The sequence below is a fragment of the Arachis duranensis genome, chromosome 1 (assembly GCF_000817695.3).
Source record: "Arachis duranensis cultivar V14167 chromosome 1, aradu.V14167.gnm2.J7QH, whole genome shotgun sequence".
NCBI lineage: Eukaryota > Viridiplantae > Streptophyta > Magnoliopsida > Fabales > Fabaceae > Arachis > Arachis duranensis.
This window is the reverse complement of record NC_029772.3, coordinates 100745534-100762517: the sequence shown is the minus strand read 5'-3', so window position 1 is coordinate 100762517 and position 16984 is coordinate 100745534. Positions and strand designations below refer to the sequence as shown.

At 32.0% G+C, this 16984-nt stretch overlaps 4 protein-coding genes across 4 annotated transcripts; 3 read left to right on the top strand and 1 right to left on the bottom strand.

Annotated features, from left to right (window-relative positions):
• Positions 1 to 1069: 1069 nt before the first annotated feature.
• Positions 1070 to 1869, top strand: LOC107471971 (early nodulin-93). Its single transcript, XM_016091538.3, has 3 exons — positions 1070 to 1293; positions 1406 to 1467; positions 1569 to 1869. The coding sequence occupies exons 1-3, from the start codon at positions 1197 to 1199 to the stop codon at positions 1737 to 1739; spliced, it is 330 nt and encodes a 109-aa protein (XP_015947024.1). The 5' UTR covers positions 1070 to 1196; the 3' UTR covers positions 1740 to 1869.
• Positions 1870 to 4570: 2701 nt separating this feature from the next.
• On the top strand, positions 4571 to 5521 carry LOC107469787 (early nodulin-93). The gene is made up of 3 exons (XM_016089166.3): positions 4571 to 4908; positions 5023 to 5084; positions 5179 to 5521. Exons 1-3 carry the CDS (start codon positions 4809 to 4811, stop codon positions 5341 to 5343), a joined length of 327 nt encoding a protein of 108 aa, XP_015944652.1. The 5' UTR covers positions 4571 to 4808; the 3' UTR covers positions 5344 to 5521.
• An 88-nt stretch (positions 5522 to 5609) lies between these two features.
• On the bottom strand, positions 5610 to 7793 carry LOC107469778 (pentatricopeptide repeat-containing protein At1g08070, chloroplastic). The gene has a single exon (XM_016089158.3). It carries the CDS (start codon positions 7791 to 7793, stop codon positions 5610 to 5612), a length of 2184 nt encoding a protein of 727 aa, XP_015944644.1.
• Positions 7794 to 14107: 6314 nt separating this feature from the next.
• LOC107471414 (ranBP2-type zinc finger protein At1g67325) lies at positions 14108 to 15109 on the top strand. The gene is made up of 2 exons (XM_016090877.3): positions 14108 to 14262; positions 14773 to 15109. The coding sequence occupies exon 2, from the start codon at positions 14795 to 14797 to the stop codon at positions 15107 to 15109; it is 315 nt and encodes a 104-aa protein (XP_015946363.3). The 5' UTR covers positions 14108 to 14262; positions 14773 to 14794.
• Positions 15110 to 16984: the final 1875 nt, after the last annotated feature.

Below are 16984 nucleotides of genomic sequence, written 5' to 3'. Positions count from 1 at the left end.
TGATATCAACATAAACTTTGTTAGATTGCATTAGTTTTAGAACGAGTAATCTTACATATTCAGAAAATATTATTATTTTTTATTAGTATTTAGTTAATAATAATTTATACTAATATTTATAGGAGTTTTATACACAAAAAACATATAGTTTATATCTATATTTATTAGAGTTTTATACACATAAATTAACACAATTTATACCTATATTTTTTTAGAATTTATACACCTAAATTAATAAAATTTATCTGTTAAAAATAATTTAATATTTATAATGGTCAAATAATGACAAAAAATATTAAAACTTGTTAGTCTAAAAAAGATTCTCTTTTAAAATTTTATTTTAGTAGAAAAGTTTTTGAAATTTTTATTTTAATAAATAAAAAATAAAAGTATTAAAAACTTCAATTTTACATATTTCCATAAAAGAAATTTCAATTAAAGCACGTGTTAACCAGACATTTGATTTTATTCGTTTAAACAAGATTAATTTGAATTACAACTTTATAAAGTAGATGATAATGCATTAATTTTTGGGAAGACAAAAGAAATGAAGGGACAAGGACAAGGACTTAAATGAAAAACCACTGCCTGAGACGGTGGATTTAGGGAGAAACCATCAAACTTCACCTGCCAAGGACGGGTGCAATGCATAATGCATGCACGATGCAACTCCCTCTCTAATTGTGTAATAAAAATAGATAAAGTAGTTAAATCATAAAATATGTGTTAATATTTTATTTTTTATATTGTCTACTAAGTTATTAATGTATATTTTTCTCTAATTAAAAAGAGTGTGATATTATGTAAAATGATTTATTGTAAGAAATAAAATATATATTATTTAGAGAAAAAACTCAAATGTAGTTATTTTTATGTGAAGTTGTTAATTAAAAATTGTTAAATAATTTAATATATTTGACTAAATTATAATATAACGTTTCTCAACTAACAATTTTAACTACATGTGAATTTTTAACGTATTATTTATTAAAACAAGAAATATATTAGTAAATGATGGTTTAGGGAGCAGCTCAGTTATAAATATGGCAGCAACTTAAACCCTCTCTTCACTCAAATTAAAGCTATTGAGTTATATATATTGTATTGCTCTGCTTCCTAAAATTGAACTTCTATTATTCTTCCATTAATGTTATACATTTTTTCTTGAATAAAAGTAAGATATATAATATCTGAATATGGCAAAGGGAAATGTTACTGCGAATTCTCCTCTTGAGAGGGCCAGCTTGGCTTCTCTGGATCAGAAGCTAGCCATGGCAAAGCGTTGTTCTCGTGGTAATTAAATTATTCTTCACACTTATCTTGTGCTATCAATAGTTTTCCATGCAATCTTGTATTAATTAATTAATTTTTATAATTATTTGGTTCGTTCATGATTTATAAACAGAGGGAGTGATGGCTGGAGCTAAGGCAGCTGTTGTTGCCGGCATTGCCACTGCCATTCCAACAGTAAGTATTAAGTATTATGATTATTCCTTCAAATAATAATTAAGATTTAATTATATACTATAATAAGATTGATGCAAATGCATTATTTGGATTAATTGTAGCTGGCTAGTGTAAGGATGGTGCCATGGGCAAAAGCAAATCTGAATCACACTGCTCAAGCTTTGATAATCTCAACCGTGGCTGGAGCAGCATACTTCATAGTGGCTGACAAAACCGTTTTGGCAACTGCTAGAAACAACTCCTTCAACCAACAACCCTCCAATAATCCATGAACTCTGTTATCTATCAAACTAAAAATATATATGCATGTATTCATAAATAAAGAAATAGTTCAATTTGCATTTCAGATATATATGTACTACTGATCTGATGATGCATGAATGGATTGATGGTTATCTTTGATTCTCTGAATGCAAATTTGATGGCAAGATTATTTTATTTCAAGCATGATGGTTAATTACTGTGATGAGACCTAATTAATTTGACATACTAATTCCAATTAAGTGCCTTTGTTTGAAATATTTATATATACAATGCAACAAATTTCAATTAATTGTATCCAAAGCTAAACAAGTTTTTACATCTTCATGCTTCAGATTATTTTTTTGATAATAAAAGGGGCCACAGGCCCAACGACAAGATTCATGCTTCAGATTATGGTAGTTAATATTCAAATCTCTATGTCAATCGGTGCTTCACTAATATATTTTCTAAACTTTGTTTACCTATGTAATATGGGGATTAAGTTTTTTTTTTTCTTTTCAAGTGAGCAACTCGATAAAATAAGAAAATAAAAATTTAAATACCTTTAATTTAAAGTTATAAACTCATATATGATAAATGTTGTAAATTTAATAGTGATGAATTTTTTATTTTAGAAAATATTTTCCGTAATATCACCCAAAATGGCGGCCCCCCTTTGCCAAGAAAGATATAAGCAAGTTTTTGGTAAATGATTCTTTAATAAATTTAAGTACGCATGTTAATTTTATGAATCTAATTTAAATGTATGTATTATTAAGTGTAATTTTTTATAGAGAAATGCTATTTGTACACTAAAATCAGTTACCAATGTATTTGTGTATAAATATATATGTGGCCTAATTTATTTTTAATGTGTATTTATATTCGAATTTGTATTTTATACTGGTGGCTGATTTTTGTGGCTGATTTTGGTGAACATGTAGCATAATCCTTTTTTATAATATATCTAATCATGTTAGTAATATATCTAATCATGTTAGTAAAATGTAGGGTGTTCATGGGTAAGGTGAAATCGAATTTGATGTGTTTCAGATCCGGTCCAAAATATATACCGGGCCTATTTGTTAGATTCGAATTTGGCTCTAAACCCGATAAAACCTAAACACTTTGGGTCACGATTATATTGAGTAAAAATCAGGTCGTTAACATTACATTATCTTAATATGTTCTTGTAAGGTAACGTACGAAAATATTCAAATTTTCAAGACTCCAACTATGATTTGACATGATAAAATTCACTTAGAAAAATATAACAAGAACTAATCTTTCTCTAAAATTAAAATATAACCACAATCAATATTAATATTGTCTAATAACACTAAATATTTAAATTAATACAAATAACACAATATTATGTATTAGTCTAAAGTCTTGTGCATTTTAAACCTAAAATATTAACTTATAGTCTTATAATGACTAATAACATAAAATATTAAGGTTTATAATACTTAAATTCCACATAAGAATAGCCATCATTCATCACTAATAACACAAAATATTAATTGTGTATGATGATCGAGTCAACAGACCGGATTCGGGTGACCCGAGCTATGGTACGGACCCAATCCAAAATAATGATTCGAATCTATTTTTGAGATCCAAACCCAACCCTAAATCTAATGAAATTACACCAAATTAGTCTATAAAATATTCGGGGTTGGATCGAGTCTTTGGACCATGCACCCCTTAATAAAATGATTACTTTTATATTTATAATATAAATAATTATAAAAAAGAATGGATGTAATTAGATAATTATAAAAAAATCATACTCTCCATATAACAAATTTAAAATCTAATATTATCACTAGCCTTCTTTTGTAATGTTGTGAGAATATATTAAAATTAAGTTTTACTATTTAAGAATGACCCAATGATTTGTCACTTAGTTTCTTAAGTAAAAGCTACTTGGTAATTCAAATTCAATTATAACTATGTGAAACATTTCTAGACAAGGCATCTTAATTTGTTTAAAACCCTAATTTATTTATCTAAATATTTAATCATCTCTTTCAAAATTGCATAGCTAAAAGGGAAAAATGTTGCTTTCTTTAACTTGTCCTGTAAAATGTATGAAAAATGTATGAAGTTAGCAAAAAAGAGGCATAAGAACGAATTTGGATTTTCTAAAATAAAAAATTGATAAAATAATAAAATAAAAGATTAAACATTATTAATTTTGTAACTTTTATAAAATGTATGTTGTATTATCTTGATCCCACGAGAACAGGTTAAGGGGAAGAATACAAATTTTTTAATGGCATTTTTTGGGTGTTTTAGGACAGTAGGACACCAGTGGATAACATAATAAACTTACATACTTTACTTTTGGGGGATCCGATCTTGGATCTAATAGCACTTCCAATCAACGTGATGCTAAATCAAGCAACTGCAATACTGGATAATGTTTCTTTTCACATACTCTTTTAAAAGATTTTCCTTTCTTTTGAGTTTCGAAAAACACTAATTTCCTTTCAAAAATGACAATTTCTTTATAATAATAATAATAATAATAATAATAATAATAATAATAATAATAATAATAATAATAATAAAAGAAAATTGTGTATGAAATCTTTTTCAGTTCTCTTCTTATGTGGTTTATTACCAGGAATAATATAAAAAATTAATTAACTCAATAAATAAAGTTATTTGCATTAATGCATATTCAAATTTTTTTATTCATGTAAATTGAAAAATATATAAAAATGGCGCAATATATGTTTTGTGTGCAACAGTGGAAGTACAAGCTTAGAAAAAGTAGTGGTATTTTAGGAATAACAAAAGAATGGACAGACAACAACACAAACTCAAAACAGCTGCCTGAGACGATGGATTTTGGATGAAACCATCAAACTCCACCTGCCACGTACGGTGCAAATGCAAAATGCACTCCCCCTTCCCTCTCTGTGGCGAGAAAATATAAACAATTGTTAATTGTTAATGGTTTTCTTAATCAGTGACTCCCTTATAAATATGGCATCAACCATTCTTCCTCTTCATTCAAACCCACTCTACTCAGCTATCTGCTTACTAAAACTTGTTCCATTGTTACAATATTAGCCTTTTCTGTGGATATGGCAAAAGGAAACAATGTTGCTCCTCACTCTCCTCTTGAGAGGTCTACCTTGGCTTCTCTTGATCACAAGTTGGCCATGGCCAAGCGCTGTTCTCATGGTAATGCATGCCTTATCTATGCCTCTAACATACTTAACCTTCCTTTTCTTTTGTTCACTTGGTAATAAACTTGAAAATCTGAAAATTACTTTGTTCATTTCATTTTGTAAACAGAGGGTGTGATGGCAGGAGCTAAGGCAGCTATTGCTGCTGGAGTTGCCACTGCAATTCCAACTGTAATTTCTTTCACCACCTATTCAATCTTTTTTCATTTGTTCTACTGTTTTACAATCAACCTAATTGGGGTCATTCTTGGTAATTCATATACAGCTGGCTAGTGTAAGGATGCTGCCATGGGCAAAAGCCAACCTCAACCACACTGCTCAAGCTCTCATAATCTCAACAGTTGCTGGAGCAGCATATTTCATAGTAGCTGACAAAACCGTTTTGGCAACTGCAAGAAAGAACTCCTTCAAGCAACCCACCAACCCATGATTTATTTCCCAGTGGATTGCAAGAAAGAACCCGTTTAAGCCACCATCCAATGCATGATTTCCAATTGGATAATGCTGGATTCGGTTGCTTACATTGTATTAGACTATTTACTTATAGCATCTACCAACCTTGGAACACATCAAAATATGTATTAATAAATAAAGAGTTTCAAGAGGCAGAGAGCATATATGTACCAACTATCATTTAGTTCTCTCAGAAATGCAAATAATTAAGTTTCCCCCTTGAATATAAACAAAAATTAAGTTTCACCAGCAATCATTACATGAGCAAAACCCATCTTTAAAATGGTGGAATCGGTTTCTATCTCTTGCTATTATTTCCCTATTGAAAATCTTGGATATAAGCTTGGTCGCCAAATGGCAGTTCCTACAAACACGAAGATTCTTCACAATCCTAATTGTAGTCCCTGGTTTTGTGCTAATCAAACCAAAAGAAATAGCCAATTTTTCACTGTGATGACTCAAAGCTCCTTCCTTCCACTCCTCATCCATATCATAGAGCACCTCTGAGGTATCAGGCACAAAACCAGCCTCCCCCAAAAGCTTATCTACCTCATCCAACATTGTATGTATCTCTTTACTCTGAGGATGGAATTTATCGCCTACAAGGAACTCATGAACAACACCATCAACCTCTATAGAGGTACATCCGGGAACTTTCTTCATCCCTTTGTCATTTAACATGGTTCTTATCCTTGCTACATCATCCCACCTTCCTGCTCCTGCATATATATTTGACAAAAGCACGTATGCGCCAGTATTTTCTGGCTCTAATTGAAAGAGCTGTTCTGCGACATATTCACCAAACTCGACATCACCATGAACCTTACAAGCATTAAGCAAAGAACCCCATATAGCTCCATCCGGCTCCATGTCCATGCTTCTCATTAGGCTCTTTGCTTCTTCAAACTTCCCAGATCTAGCTAGGAGGTCTATCATGCAACCATAGTGTTGCAACTTTGGTGAAATTTTGTAATCTTGTGTCATTGAATTGAAATACTGCTGCCCAAGATCTACCAAACCAGCTTGAGTACAAGCAGATAACACCCCAACAAATGTGATGTCGTCCGGCTGGTACCCTTCATCAGTCATCTCGGAGACAAGCCTGAGGGCCCGATCTGCGTGCCCGTGCATTGCCAATCCCGATATCATGGCATTCCAAGAAGCCAAGCTTCTACAACTTATGCTTCTAAATACTTGTTCCGCTACCTCAATGGACCCACATTTTGCATACATGTCTATGAGACTTGTCCAAAGAGCAGAAGCATTGTCTATGCTCTTCAAATTCCTATCAACATAGGCATGAATCCACTTGCCAAGGTCCAGAGCACCAAGGCAAGCACAAGCTGGAAGAACAGCCAAGAAGGTAACATCGGTAGGCTTCACATTTGATCGAAGCATGAGGTCAAAGAGTGCCAAGGCATCCTCATAGAAGCATAGGTGAGAATAACCACCAATCATGGTATTCCATATAATCACATCCCTTTCCTCGACCCCATCAAACAAATCACGAGCCTTATCAATCTCGCCACACTTGGCATACATATCAATTAGTGAACTAGTAAGCTGAAGATTTGAACTAAGCCTATGATCTCTAACCCAAGAACCAATCCACTCCCCCAACTCGAGCTTCCTCAAATGACCACAAGCACAAAGCAAAGTCACCATTGTGCTCTGATCAGGCTCAACACCTGCCTCCTTCATCACGTCAAAGCAATCCAGTGCTTCTTCAAATCGATCACTCTGCACATACCCCGCAATCATGGCATTCCACGACACCACATCCTTCCTGGGGATTTCATCAAAGAGAGTTCTAGCATCATCCACACGACCCTCCGAGACATACCCAGTAACCAAAGCCGTAAAAGAAACAGCATCTCTTAGAGGACTTTTATCAAACACCTTCCTTGCATCACCCAATTCACCGACTTTAGCGTACATAGCAATAACCGAGGTGTGCACATGGGGATCAGATTGAAGGCCAAGCTTGATGACTTGCGAGTGGAGCTGTTTCCCTTCACGGGGAGCCTTGGATTTGGCGCAAGACTTGAAAATGGAAGGGAAAGTGTGGGAATTGGGTTGAACACCAGAAGCGATCATTTCGGAGAAGGTGTTGAGGGAATGGAGAGGGGAAGGGGTAAGGGAATGAGCGCGAATAAGGGTGTTGAAGATGAAGGGGTTGGGTTGTTGGGGGGCGGAGCGGAAGAGGGAGAGAGCGTAGGAGAGGTCGGCGGAGGGGGAGAGGGCGCAGAAGTGGATGAGTTTGCTGAGGGCGAAGAGAGTGTTGTGGAGACCAGTTTTGATGACGTGGCCGTGGACTTGCTTCAGGGTGTGGATGCTTTCGGAGCAGTAGGAAGAGGGGGCACTGAAGAGAGAAGCATTGTTGGCAGTGGTGGTGGCTGACGCTGCAACCGGTGGCGCCAAAAGCATAAGGAGTTAGTTATTTGCAGTTTGGAATGTGGTTGGGGAGGTTGGTAGTTAGCACCTCATGGATATGGATATTATTAATTTATTATTATCAAAATGGTAATTTCATTTTTATTTATTTCCTTTTTTATATTATTTTTATTTTACCTCAATTTGATCTCATTTTTAAGTCATATCAATCTTTCAAAGACATTTTTAAATAATGTATGCATCGATTTCAACCTCTATTTTTTCTTTTATAAAATTCTTTGAAACTATATGTTGGCAGCAATTGCTCCCATAGTTCCCAAAACTAGAAGGTAAATTTGCTATAAGAGAAAAGCTCTGCATACAAGTTATTAGGGGACGAATAAACTCTAAAAATGTGATTCAAGGTTTACGTTCTTCTTCTTCTTCCTCTTCTTCTTCTTCTTCTTTTTTTTTCTTTCGTTTCTTACCTTTTCTTTCTCCTTCTTCTTCTTGCTGCACGTTCTTCTTCCTCTTCTTCTTCTTCTTCTTCTTTTCTTTCGTTTCTTGCTTTCTCTTTCTCGTTCTTCTTCTTCTTGCACGTTCTTCTTCCTCTTCTTCTTCTTTTCTTTTGTTTTTTGCCTTCTCTTTCTCCTTCTTCTTCTTATTGCTATACGTTCTTCTTCCTCTTTCTGTTCTTCTTCTTCATTTACGTGCTTTTCTCTCTATTTTCTTTCTTCGTTATTCTTGATTTCCATTTTTTTTTGACATCAAGCTCTGAAATTATTTTTGAAGAAGAAGAAGCAGCAGAAGATGAGGAAGAGACAGAAAAAGAGTTCTGAAATATGCATAAGGTGTACTTCAACGAATTTTTGGTGTAATTCTTAAATTCTTTGGGTGTATTTTTGTAATCCTTTGGGTGTATTTCTGTAATCCTTTGGGTGAATTGCTGTAACCGTTTGGGTGTATTTCTGTAATCCTTTGGGTATATTTCTGTAATCGTTGGGGTGTATTTCTGTAATCGTTTGAGTGTATTTCTGAAGCCATTATCTTCAAATTTGGCAAGAAAATTGTTTTCATGGAAGAAGAAGAAGAGTCGTTTTAGAAACAGGAAGTTGTTGAATAACGTCGTTTTATTTAAAGAATGTGAAAGTGTGTAATGCGTTAATTAAGTGTAATACGTGTGTTTTATTGGATTTGTAAGATTTGTAAGCCAAAAAGATTTATATGTGTAACACACCTCTTGTTATAATCTCATAATAGGTTTATTACGTTCACTTTTAACGCATGAAATTATCACATCTTTAAAGAATTTAACTTAAAATTTGGACAAAAATAAATTTTGGAAAATACATTAAACATGCGCTTGAATTACGTAAATATTAATCAAGTTTTATATTTCTATAATAATAGAAATAATATGATAAGCAATTATTTAGAATTCAATTTACTTTTTATTTTTTTAGCGCGAGTTGAGAATGATTGTTGACAAACGAATATCTTCTTTTTATGAGTCACATGTTGCTCCTTTATTCTATAATGTAATGTTTCTCAGCATTGCTCCTTTGCTTCAGGTAGTCCCCTACTATATTTATATATATGTTTGTTTTTATTATTTTTCCCTCCTATTTTTCATGGCCTCATACACCACCTCTTTATAATTTTACAAAACATATTGCTAAAGCAGGGGAAATGTAGCATATAATTGAAGCTTTCTTTAATTTAAAAAGTAGATAAATAAAGAACTCAATTCTCCTGGTATAAAAAAAGGTATTAAGTGAAGGCATATGGAGATCAAACGCATATCTCAATATTAGAGCCGTGAAAACGAACCGTGGCTCATGAGTTGGCTCATATGGTGCCTAAAAATAGGCGCGTCAAATTAATATATAAGAGGTGAAAATTCAGGTCAATTGTACGGGAAGTTGATAGTTGAGAGTTATTAGATGAAAATTTAGTTAAATCAGTCAAATCATCAAACAATTCTCAGGTATCAACTTCACATGAAATCGACTGCACCTAAATTTCACCTTAATAAAATTAACCAAAGGAGAGAAAATCGAGATTTTACGTATAATAAAAAAAAAAAACTAAGCACGTAAAATATAAAATAAAAATTTTGTAAAATCGATTGATTCATTTAAAATCGTAATATCGAAAAAATTTAAGAGTTAAATCGAGATTCTAACTATTATGATTACAACTTGTTTAAAAACAGTTGATTTATTTCAGTTCGAATAACTCCTGAACTAAAAATATTTGGATTGGCTACCTTCTTTTTTTTTTCAAAAGTCTCTTTTAGTATATAAAATCTCTTTCTTGTTAACTAATTTTTTATACTTTAGATAATTTATTATAAAAATATATGGATGTATAATAATTTTTTTATTTGTATAGATATCAAACAAAAAAAAAATTGTTAAAATTATACTATAATGTTTAAAAATAAATGAGTTGACTTGTCAAACTTGTTAATTCTGAGGAATCAAGTCAGATTTGACAATTTTTTAACTTATTTAAAACACATACTAACTCATTTTTCTAACTTTGATTCGCCACTCATGACGAGTTGATTTGAATTTACCTACTAACTCATTTAAAAACTAATTTTATCGTATTGAAATATTGACTTTTACTTTAAAGAATGAGTGATTATTTATGAATAAGAGAAATTGGAAATTGAAAAAAAAAACTAATTTCTAATTATAGTATATTAATTAATACTAATTACTCATTACCAATTATCCAAGTTGGAATATTTAAACTTTTTAAGAGGTCTTAACTAAAACCCGAGGCAAATTAAAACCCACTTAAACTTTATAAACACGTGCATGAAATAACAAATCATGTATGTAGCAGGCTTATTCCAAAACAAAACACACAAAATATGGCAATTATCAACCATTAAAAAGTTCCCACTTGTACTAAAGTCTTGATGTGACTTTGAAAAAAAAAACAAAATCCTGAAGAGTTCGTTGTCAAGTGGTGGCTTATCAAGTAGTTTCCATGAACTAAGATGGCTCATATACATGGATTGTTCGTTTTAATAATATGTAAACAACAACATAGATTAATGTATGTATAATATATGCTTAGTTTGTGGTGGTGGTGGTTGGTGTTGTTGAAAATCCAAAAGGAACGGCTATACTTTAGAAGCGGCGTTGGATTCTCTTCTTTTTTTAGGGTATTATTGAACAGTGTTGGAATTGCCATTGGCATTAGCATTGGGCATGGCATGGCCCCTCTAGAGAATAGTTCCACGCGTTGAGAGAGAATTCGGAATTCAGAATAAAACTAAAGTGGCGGTGATAACTGTCAGTCTAAGGTTTTATTTCATGTCATTTAGATTTTTTATTGATTATATAAAAAGAATTTAATTTTAATATATGATTAAATATAAAATAATTTTATACATATATTCAATTACACGTAAATGACATCTAAAAGAATTAATTACATAATATTATCAGTGTAATAAAATTAAATTCATATTTTTTATTTAACTTAATAATATATATTTATATTTAATGGTTATAACGTGAATTGCAGCCTTATATATTTTTTAAATAAGTATGCGAAATATTGATCTTGTCAGGTTAAAAACTAGTGAAAGTGAGATTAGGATACATTCTTATCGAATCCAGGGCCACCCCGCCAGCACGGTTGCCAATCAGGATTCCGCTTATCTGCCACTTTGCCCATACATGCCATGTCAGTATCCAGATATTTTTATTAGATAATTTTTCAAAAAAAATTAATGATATAATAAAGCTTTATAAAAAGATTATATCATTTAAATTATAGTTCATTTGGCAATGATTCCTAATTATAATCAAGTACATTAAATAGATATATGTTCAAAGCATTCCATCTTGTTTAAAATTCACGGACATTACTCCTTAAAATTAACCACAAAGCCTAGTTCCGGAGGGTATTTTTACTAACAGGTAATTAAATGGGCGAGAATATTGTTATTTCTATTTTTATAAGATTATTCTACAATTTACACGTATTTTTTTCTTTGTATATTTATATAAATTTGTAGGAAAACAAATAACATTATTAAAATATGAGTGACAATATTCAGGAATTTGATATGCAGGAATTCTCAACTCATGAACATATCTTTTTCTTTTCCCGTAGCTGTTAAGATATGTGCTACTTTTGTTTTAGAGAAGAAAAGGATTATGAAGAACAAGAAAAAATAATTGCATGTAATTTAAATTTTATATTAACCAGTTTTTTTTCCGGTACAGTTTGAAAGCGAATCTAGAAGGAAAAAGTTTTTATTTCACCAGCCACTTGTTCTTTCATCTTTATTTTCACTCTTTCATCCACAGAGTAGAGAAATTAAATAATTCATTCATTTCCACACTGCAAGAACATGACTGAAAATAAATAGTAAAGTATATTTTTTGTTTTTGAAATTTGACAAAAGTTTTAAAAATACTTCTAAGTTTTATTTTGTTTCAATTTTGTCCTAAAAGTTTTCGATTTGTATCAAATATACTCTTGACGACTAATTTTTCAAAAAATTTAAGACCAATTCAATAATTTCATAAGAACAACTCTCAACATAAGCAAATCAAGTATAATTTTTATGCATTATTGTTAGATTGGTCTTAAATTTTTTGAAAATTTAGCCGTCGAGAGTATATTTAATGTAAATCGAAAACTTTTAGTATAAAATTAAAACAAAATAAAACTTAACTGTATTTTTGAAACTTTTGTCAAATTTTAAAGACAAAAAATATAAAATAAAAATGAAGAAAAGGGAGTTCAGCTTAGAACTTAAATGCTTAAAATCCATTGCTTTCTAGTTCAGGAAACGTGCTTCAAGTCAATGAAATATCCTTCATGAATTGCCTATCAAAGCAACACAGTTTCTAGTTAAAGAATCTGGGGGGTAAGAGGTTTATATCATCTTTATTTTATTATTTTTTTAATACAAAAAAGACCAATGAACTTCAACTTCAAGTAGTGTTCATCTGTGCTTACAGTTTCATCAGATATTTATGAAGAATAAAGATAGAGAGATGTGGAGGAGGCAAATATATTTTTAAGGTTTATGCTGCTAGATCCGTTTCTTACCCTCTTGCATATAAAATTCCAGTTTAGAGGTCCAAGGGACTCTGATTCCACTGTAGCACTTTTTAGAAACCTATATGACTTGTCCATTCTCACCAAAGTCTGCTCGCCGCATCCTTTTTCTTTCAATATAATTTCTTCTCATTTTAATCTCAACAAATATAATTAAATTCTATTCTATATACCTCAATCTTGAAATCGTTTTAAATACAAATTATTTAATCATATATTATTATATTAGTATGAAATTTTCTAATTAAACTAAAGTAAGTAAAGCAACAAGATTAGCTTATTATATTTCTAAATATGTGGCAGACAATGATATGTGAATACACAATCCTAAAAGAGGACCATAATCAATGGCATATGGGCTACATGTCAAAGAATTTAACTGCATATATAATATAACTTCAACTCATGTTACCCTGATATACAGACATTGCATCAGTTTTAAATAATCTTAATAGACTTATTAGTAATTAAACAAGTATCGATATTGCCATATTGGATACGAATCTTGGAATGGCATTTCAATTATTGTAATAAAGCGATTGGAGGAGGGAAATAAAAAAAAGAACATGGAAATGGAAATGGATGTTGCATGAGATAGATAGGCATCTATTCTCCATATGTACATGTTTTTTATTTCTTCTTTTTTAACTGTGTAACTCCACAGACACCATTGCATAACTCCATAAGCCTAACCAGTGAAGGCTTATTTGCAAGTTGGAATGACTCTAAACATATAGAGAGTACAATGCATTTAATCAGATGCTATCTTAAAACAAAAATACAGAAATATCACGAGATACTACAAATCTGTTTAGTATAAAATATTTTCTTCTTTGAATGTATTTTTTTTACTTACTATCTCAGTGTCTTTGTATTTTGTGTTTTGAAACAGTTATGCATGGATCCGATAAAATGGCGGGTCGGATAGTTGGGATGAGCTCATGTTGTGTTGAGCCTTATGTGGGGTTGGTTTAAGGGATGTTTGGATTCTAGACCACATAGCAGCTACCCCTCATAAGCCTTGCTTCCCTTGGATATGTTCCTCTCAATAATGCATAGGAATCACGTAAAGATATTGGCCAAAAGACTATATGGAAAAAAACGTGTGCATACATGCACTATTGTTTACCAACTTTACAAGCCTCACCTACTCTCTCTTAGATTAACCACAGAATTAGTAGTAAAAGATTGCATAAGTTGTCTCTTAATCTTGCAGTAATTTCTACTTTTGGAATCTCATATGAAGAAAACCACTTATGGATTACCAGGGAACTAAAAGGGACATTCATGTTCCCCACAATAGGTCTTACAACCAGTATATAAAGGCTCACAACACAAGCAACCAAACTCACCATCTTCACCAGCAAGCTGTTTTAAAACTAGTAATCTAGCAGCAACAAATTTTGTTCATAACTCCTCATATAAGGTATATTTCTTGTTTCTATGTTTGTCAATCATAACTTTGATAATCAGTCTTTCCTTGTAAATGCAGAGTCAGTGGAACTTCATTGATCATTCATCTTAAAATTAGGGAACTTATTGAAACTACTATAATGATACAACTTCTATGCTATGTTGAAAGAGTATGCTATCACTCAACACTGTAGCTACTTAATTATGCAACTAACTTCTATGCACTTTGCATGCCCTTTTTTATAAAAATTAGTTGGCTTTTTATACAACTAACTTTGCACTTTGCATGCCTTTTGAATTTTAATAGAGGTTAGGAGCAAAAAGTGAAGGATTATTATTATTATTATTATTATTATTATTATTATTATTATTATTATTATTATTATTATTATTATTATTATTATTTCCTAGTGGCATGTAACATAACTCTAGGCAACATGCACAAGGAGTCAAGTAATATAACTCTTAGCTTGCTGCTCTGAGATTTTATGAACCCTAAATTTCTTGTCATTTCCCACTACAGAGGTACATATCAAACAGGGAAAATGAGCTGGTCAGGAGGAGATTGGATGTGTGGTGCTTGCCAGCACATAAATTTCAAGAAGAGGGAGGCATGCCAAAATTGTGGATATCCCAAGTTTGGAGGCCCTGACCCTTCAACTTATAGATATCACAGGACGGAAGCATTGGCCGGAGACTGGTTTTGCACCGGTATGAACTGTGGAGCTCACAACTACGCCAGCCGATCAAACTGCTATAGATGTGGTGCATTCAAAGATAAATATTCTTCTCACATTATCTTTATATATATTTGGAGTATTGAAAATAGTATCTCTTCTGTTGGTGTTAATGTGAAATAATTTCATAAAGAAGCTGCATTCAGTTGCAACTTTCAACTTAAATGAGCTACTATATAACACATAAATGTCCTACTATCATAAAAGCTGAACAATGTGATTGAATAAGAAGTAAACTGATATACACAAAACAGCTACAATGCAGCATTGTCTTGTACTTAAGCAGAATCTATTTTCTTTACACAGCACTTGCACATTGATATATAAATCGCTGAGATAGTTAACAGAGACCATGCTAACAAGAATTGGAAATTCTTAGATGATTTTTTCTTTTTACTAAGGTACAGTATCTCATCTTTGTTTTCTTTATCCTATTGCAACAGAATTGGCTGTGGAGTGCATAATTATGCTAGCAGGACAGAATGCTTTAAGTGCAAAATGCCAAGGAATTTTGGTGAGAAGAGTTTAGTGTTCTAGACAAAAAGCATTATCCAAATGTATCTTAAGATAAACTCTCACTCTCAGTTCCATGATACATATATTACTTCTATTACAGGTGGTGCAGACTAAAGGAATTTCGGTACATCTGTGATATCATTGATTTCCCTTAACATCTTCCTTCTCCAAACAACATTCCATCTTCCTTTCCCTATGTTGAGCTCTAGACTAGTCATGGATGAAGGCCCTCTGTTATAATCAAAGCAATGTCCTTTCATTTAGAAGAATTTCTAGATGTAATTGTTTCTTGCTACATGTACTGACAAGAAGGTTATGAAATCCTTGTATTTTCACTTTTCCTTACTGAGGTAATTAAGATTTACGGTCTACAACCCATTTCCTAAAAAACACTTCTATTTAGCTTCATTATTTTAAATGCAAGACAGAAGAACCATGAGAGAGAGAAAGAGATAGAGAGATCATTTAACCACTAGTCATGAGTTGCCTCTAATGGGATGGTCCAAAGAAGGTTTTGCATGGCTATAGAGCAGGCCGATAATTTAAACACTAGTTATGCAGAGAAATAGATTCAGCAACACTCTCCAAATTAGAAGGTATGCTAAAATGAGTTCACAGTCAAGGGAAATATGCACACTATTTACTACGAAATCCAGCTTAATCTCTTACCACTATTAAGCATATATAATCTGAGCAAGAAAATGAGAAAACATGAACTTGATGCACTATGTAAAAGTAGAGATGCTTCAAACAAATTCCAGACTTGTCACATATATTTTTGTTGCTAATTAATCTGTTTCTGGGCCATGAATACTGTCCTGATTCCTTGTTATGCCCCAAAATTGGGAAGGAATTCGAAATTTCAAATCAAGCATTGAGCTTCATTATCATTTTGTGATCTTCCTTCATTGACTTAATAGCAACTTTGGAATGTGGAAGTTGAGTCAAAAAGAATATATATGTTCTCTCTTTCTCGGTGTGCCCTATCACTTAGTTTTCAAAATATTCTTGGCTTTCTTTAAGCTAGCTTTCTGTTTATATGCTTTGAAGATGTTAAGAAAGGACCCCACTTCTGGTGAACTAGTTCCCCCAGCATAATGCAGGGGATCCAAAGTGCTGGACCAGTAATCTGCATATGTTGGATGCCTTTGTTTCCTCTCATTATATAGTTTATCTATTATTGGTATCTTCATACATGGAAAATAACCGGATTAAGAAAAAAAAATGTAATGTTTAACCTTATATAAATATTAGAAGATGCAACATGATGAAGGGAAAGAAAAGAATTATATTAAACTTTAGGAAGAAAATAATACTTTTGAAGAGGCATCTATAATCTGCAAATCTACATTCGATGGCTAGTGTCCAACACTCTATTATTATTTTAGAGATAGCGGCTATGTTTTTATCCATTGCAAGACTATAATAAGAATGCAAAGAAAGAGAAAAGAGAAGGAGGAAAAAGAGGAGGAGGAGGAGGGG

Bases quoted from the DNA above. Each gene is read 5' to 3' on its own strand.
- LOC107471971 (XM_016091538.3), top strand. From the start codon at position 1,197: ATGGCAAAGGGAAATGTTACTGCGAATTCTCCTCTTGAGAGGGCCAGC. The intron at 1,294-1,405 runs GTAATTAAATTA...ATTTATAAACAG, and splicing joins GGCAAAGCGTTGTTCTCGTG to AGGGAGTGATGGCTGGAGCT. The intron at 1,468-1,568 runs GTAAGTATTAAG...GATTAATTGTAG, and splicing joins TTGCCACTGCCATTCCAACA to CTGGCTAGTGTAAGGATGGT.
- LOC107469787 (XM_016089166.3), top strand. From the start codon at position 4,809: ATGGCAAAAGGAAACAATGTTGCTCCTCACTCTCCTCTTGAGAGGTCT. The intron at 4,909-5,022 runs GTAATGCATGCC...TTTTGTAAACAG, and splicing joins GGCCAAGCGCTGTTCTCATG to AGGGTGTGATGGCAGGAGCT. The intron at 5,085-5,178 runs GTAATTTCTTTC...ATTCATATACAG, and splicing joins TTGCCACTGCAATTCCAACT to CTGGCTAGTGTAAGGATGCT.
- LOC107469778 (XM_016089158.3), bottom strand. From the start codon at position 7,793: ATGCTTTTGGCGCCACCGGTTGCAGCGTCAGCCACCACCACTGCCAAC.
- LOC107471414 (XM_016090877.3), top strand. From the start codon at position 14,795: ATGAGCTGGTCAGGAGGAGATTGGATGTGTGGTGCTTGCCAGCACATA.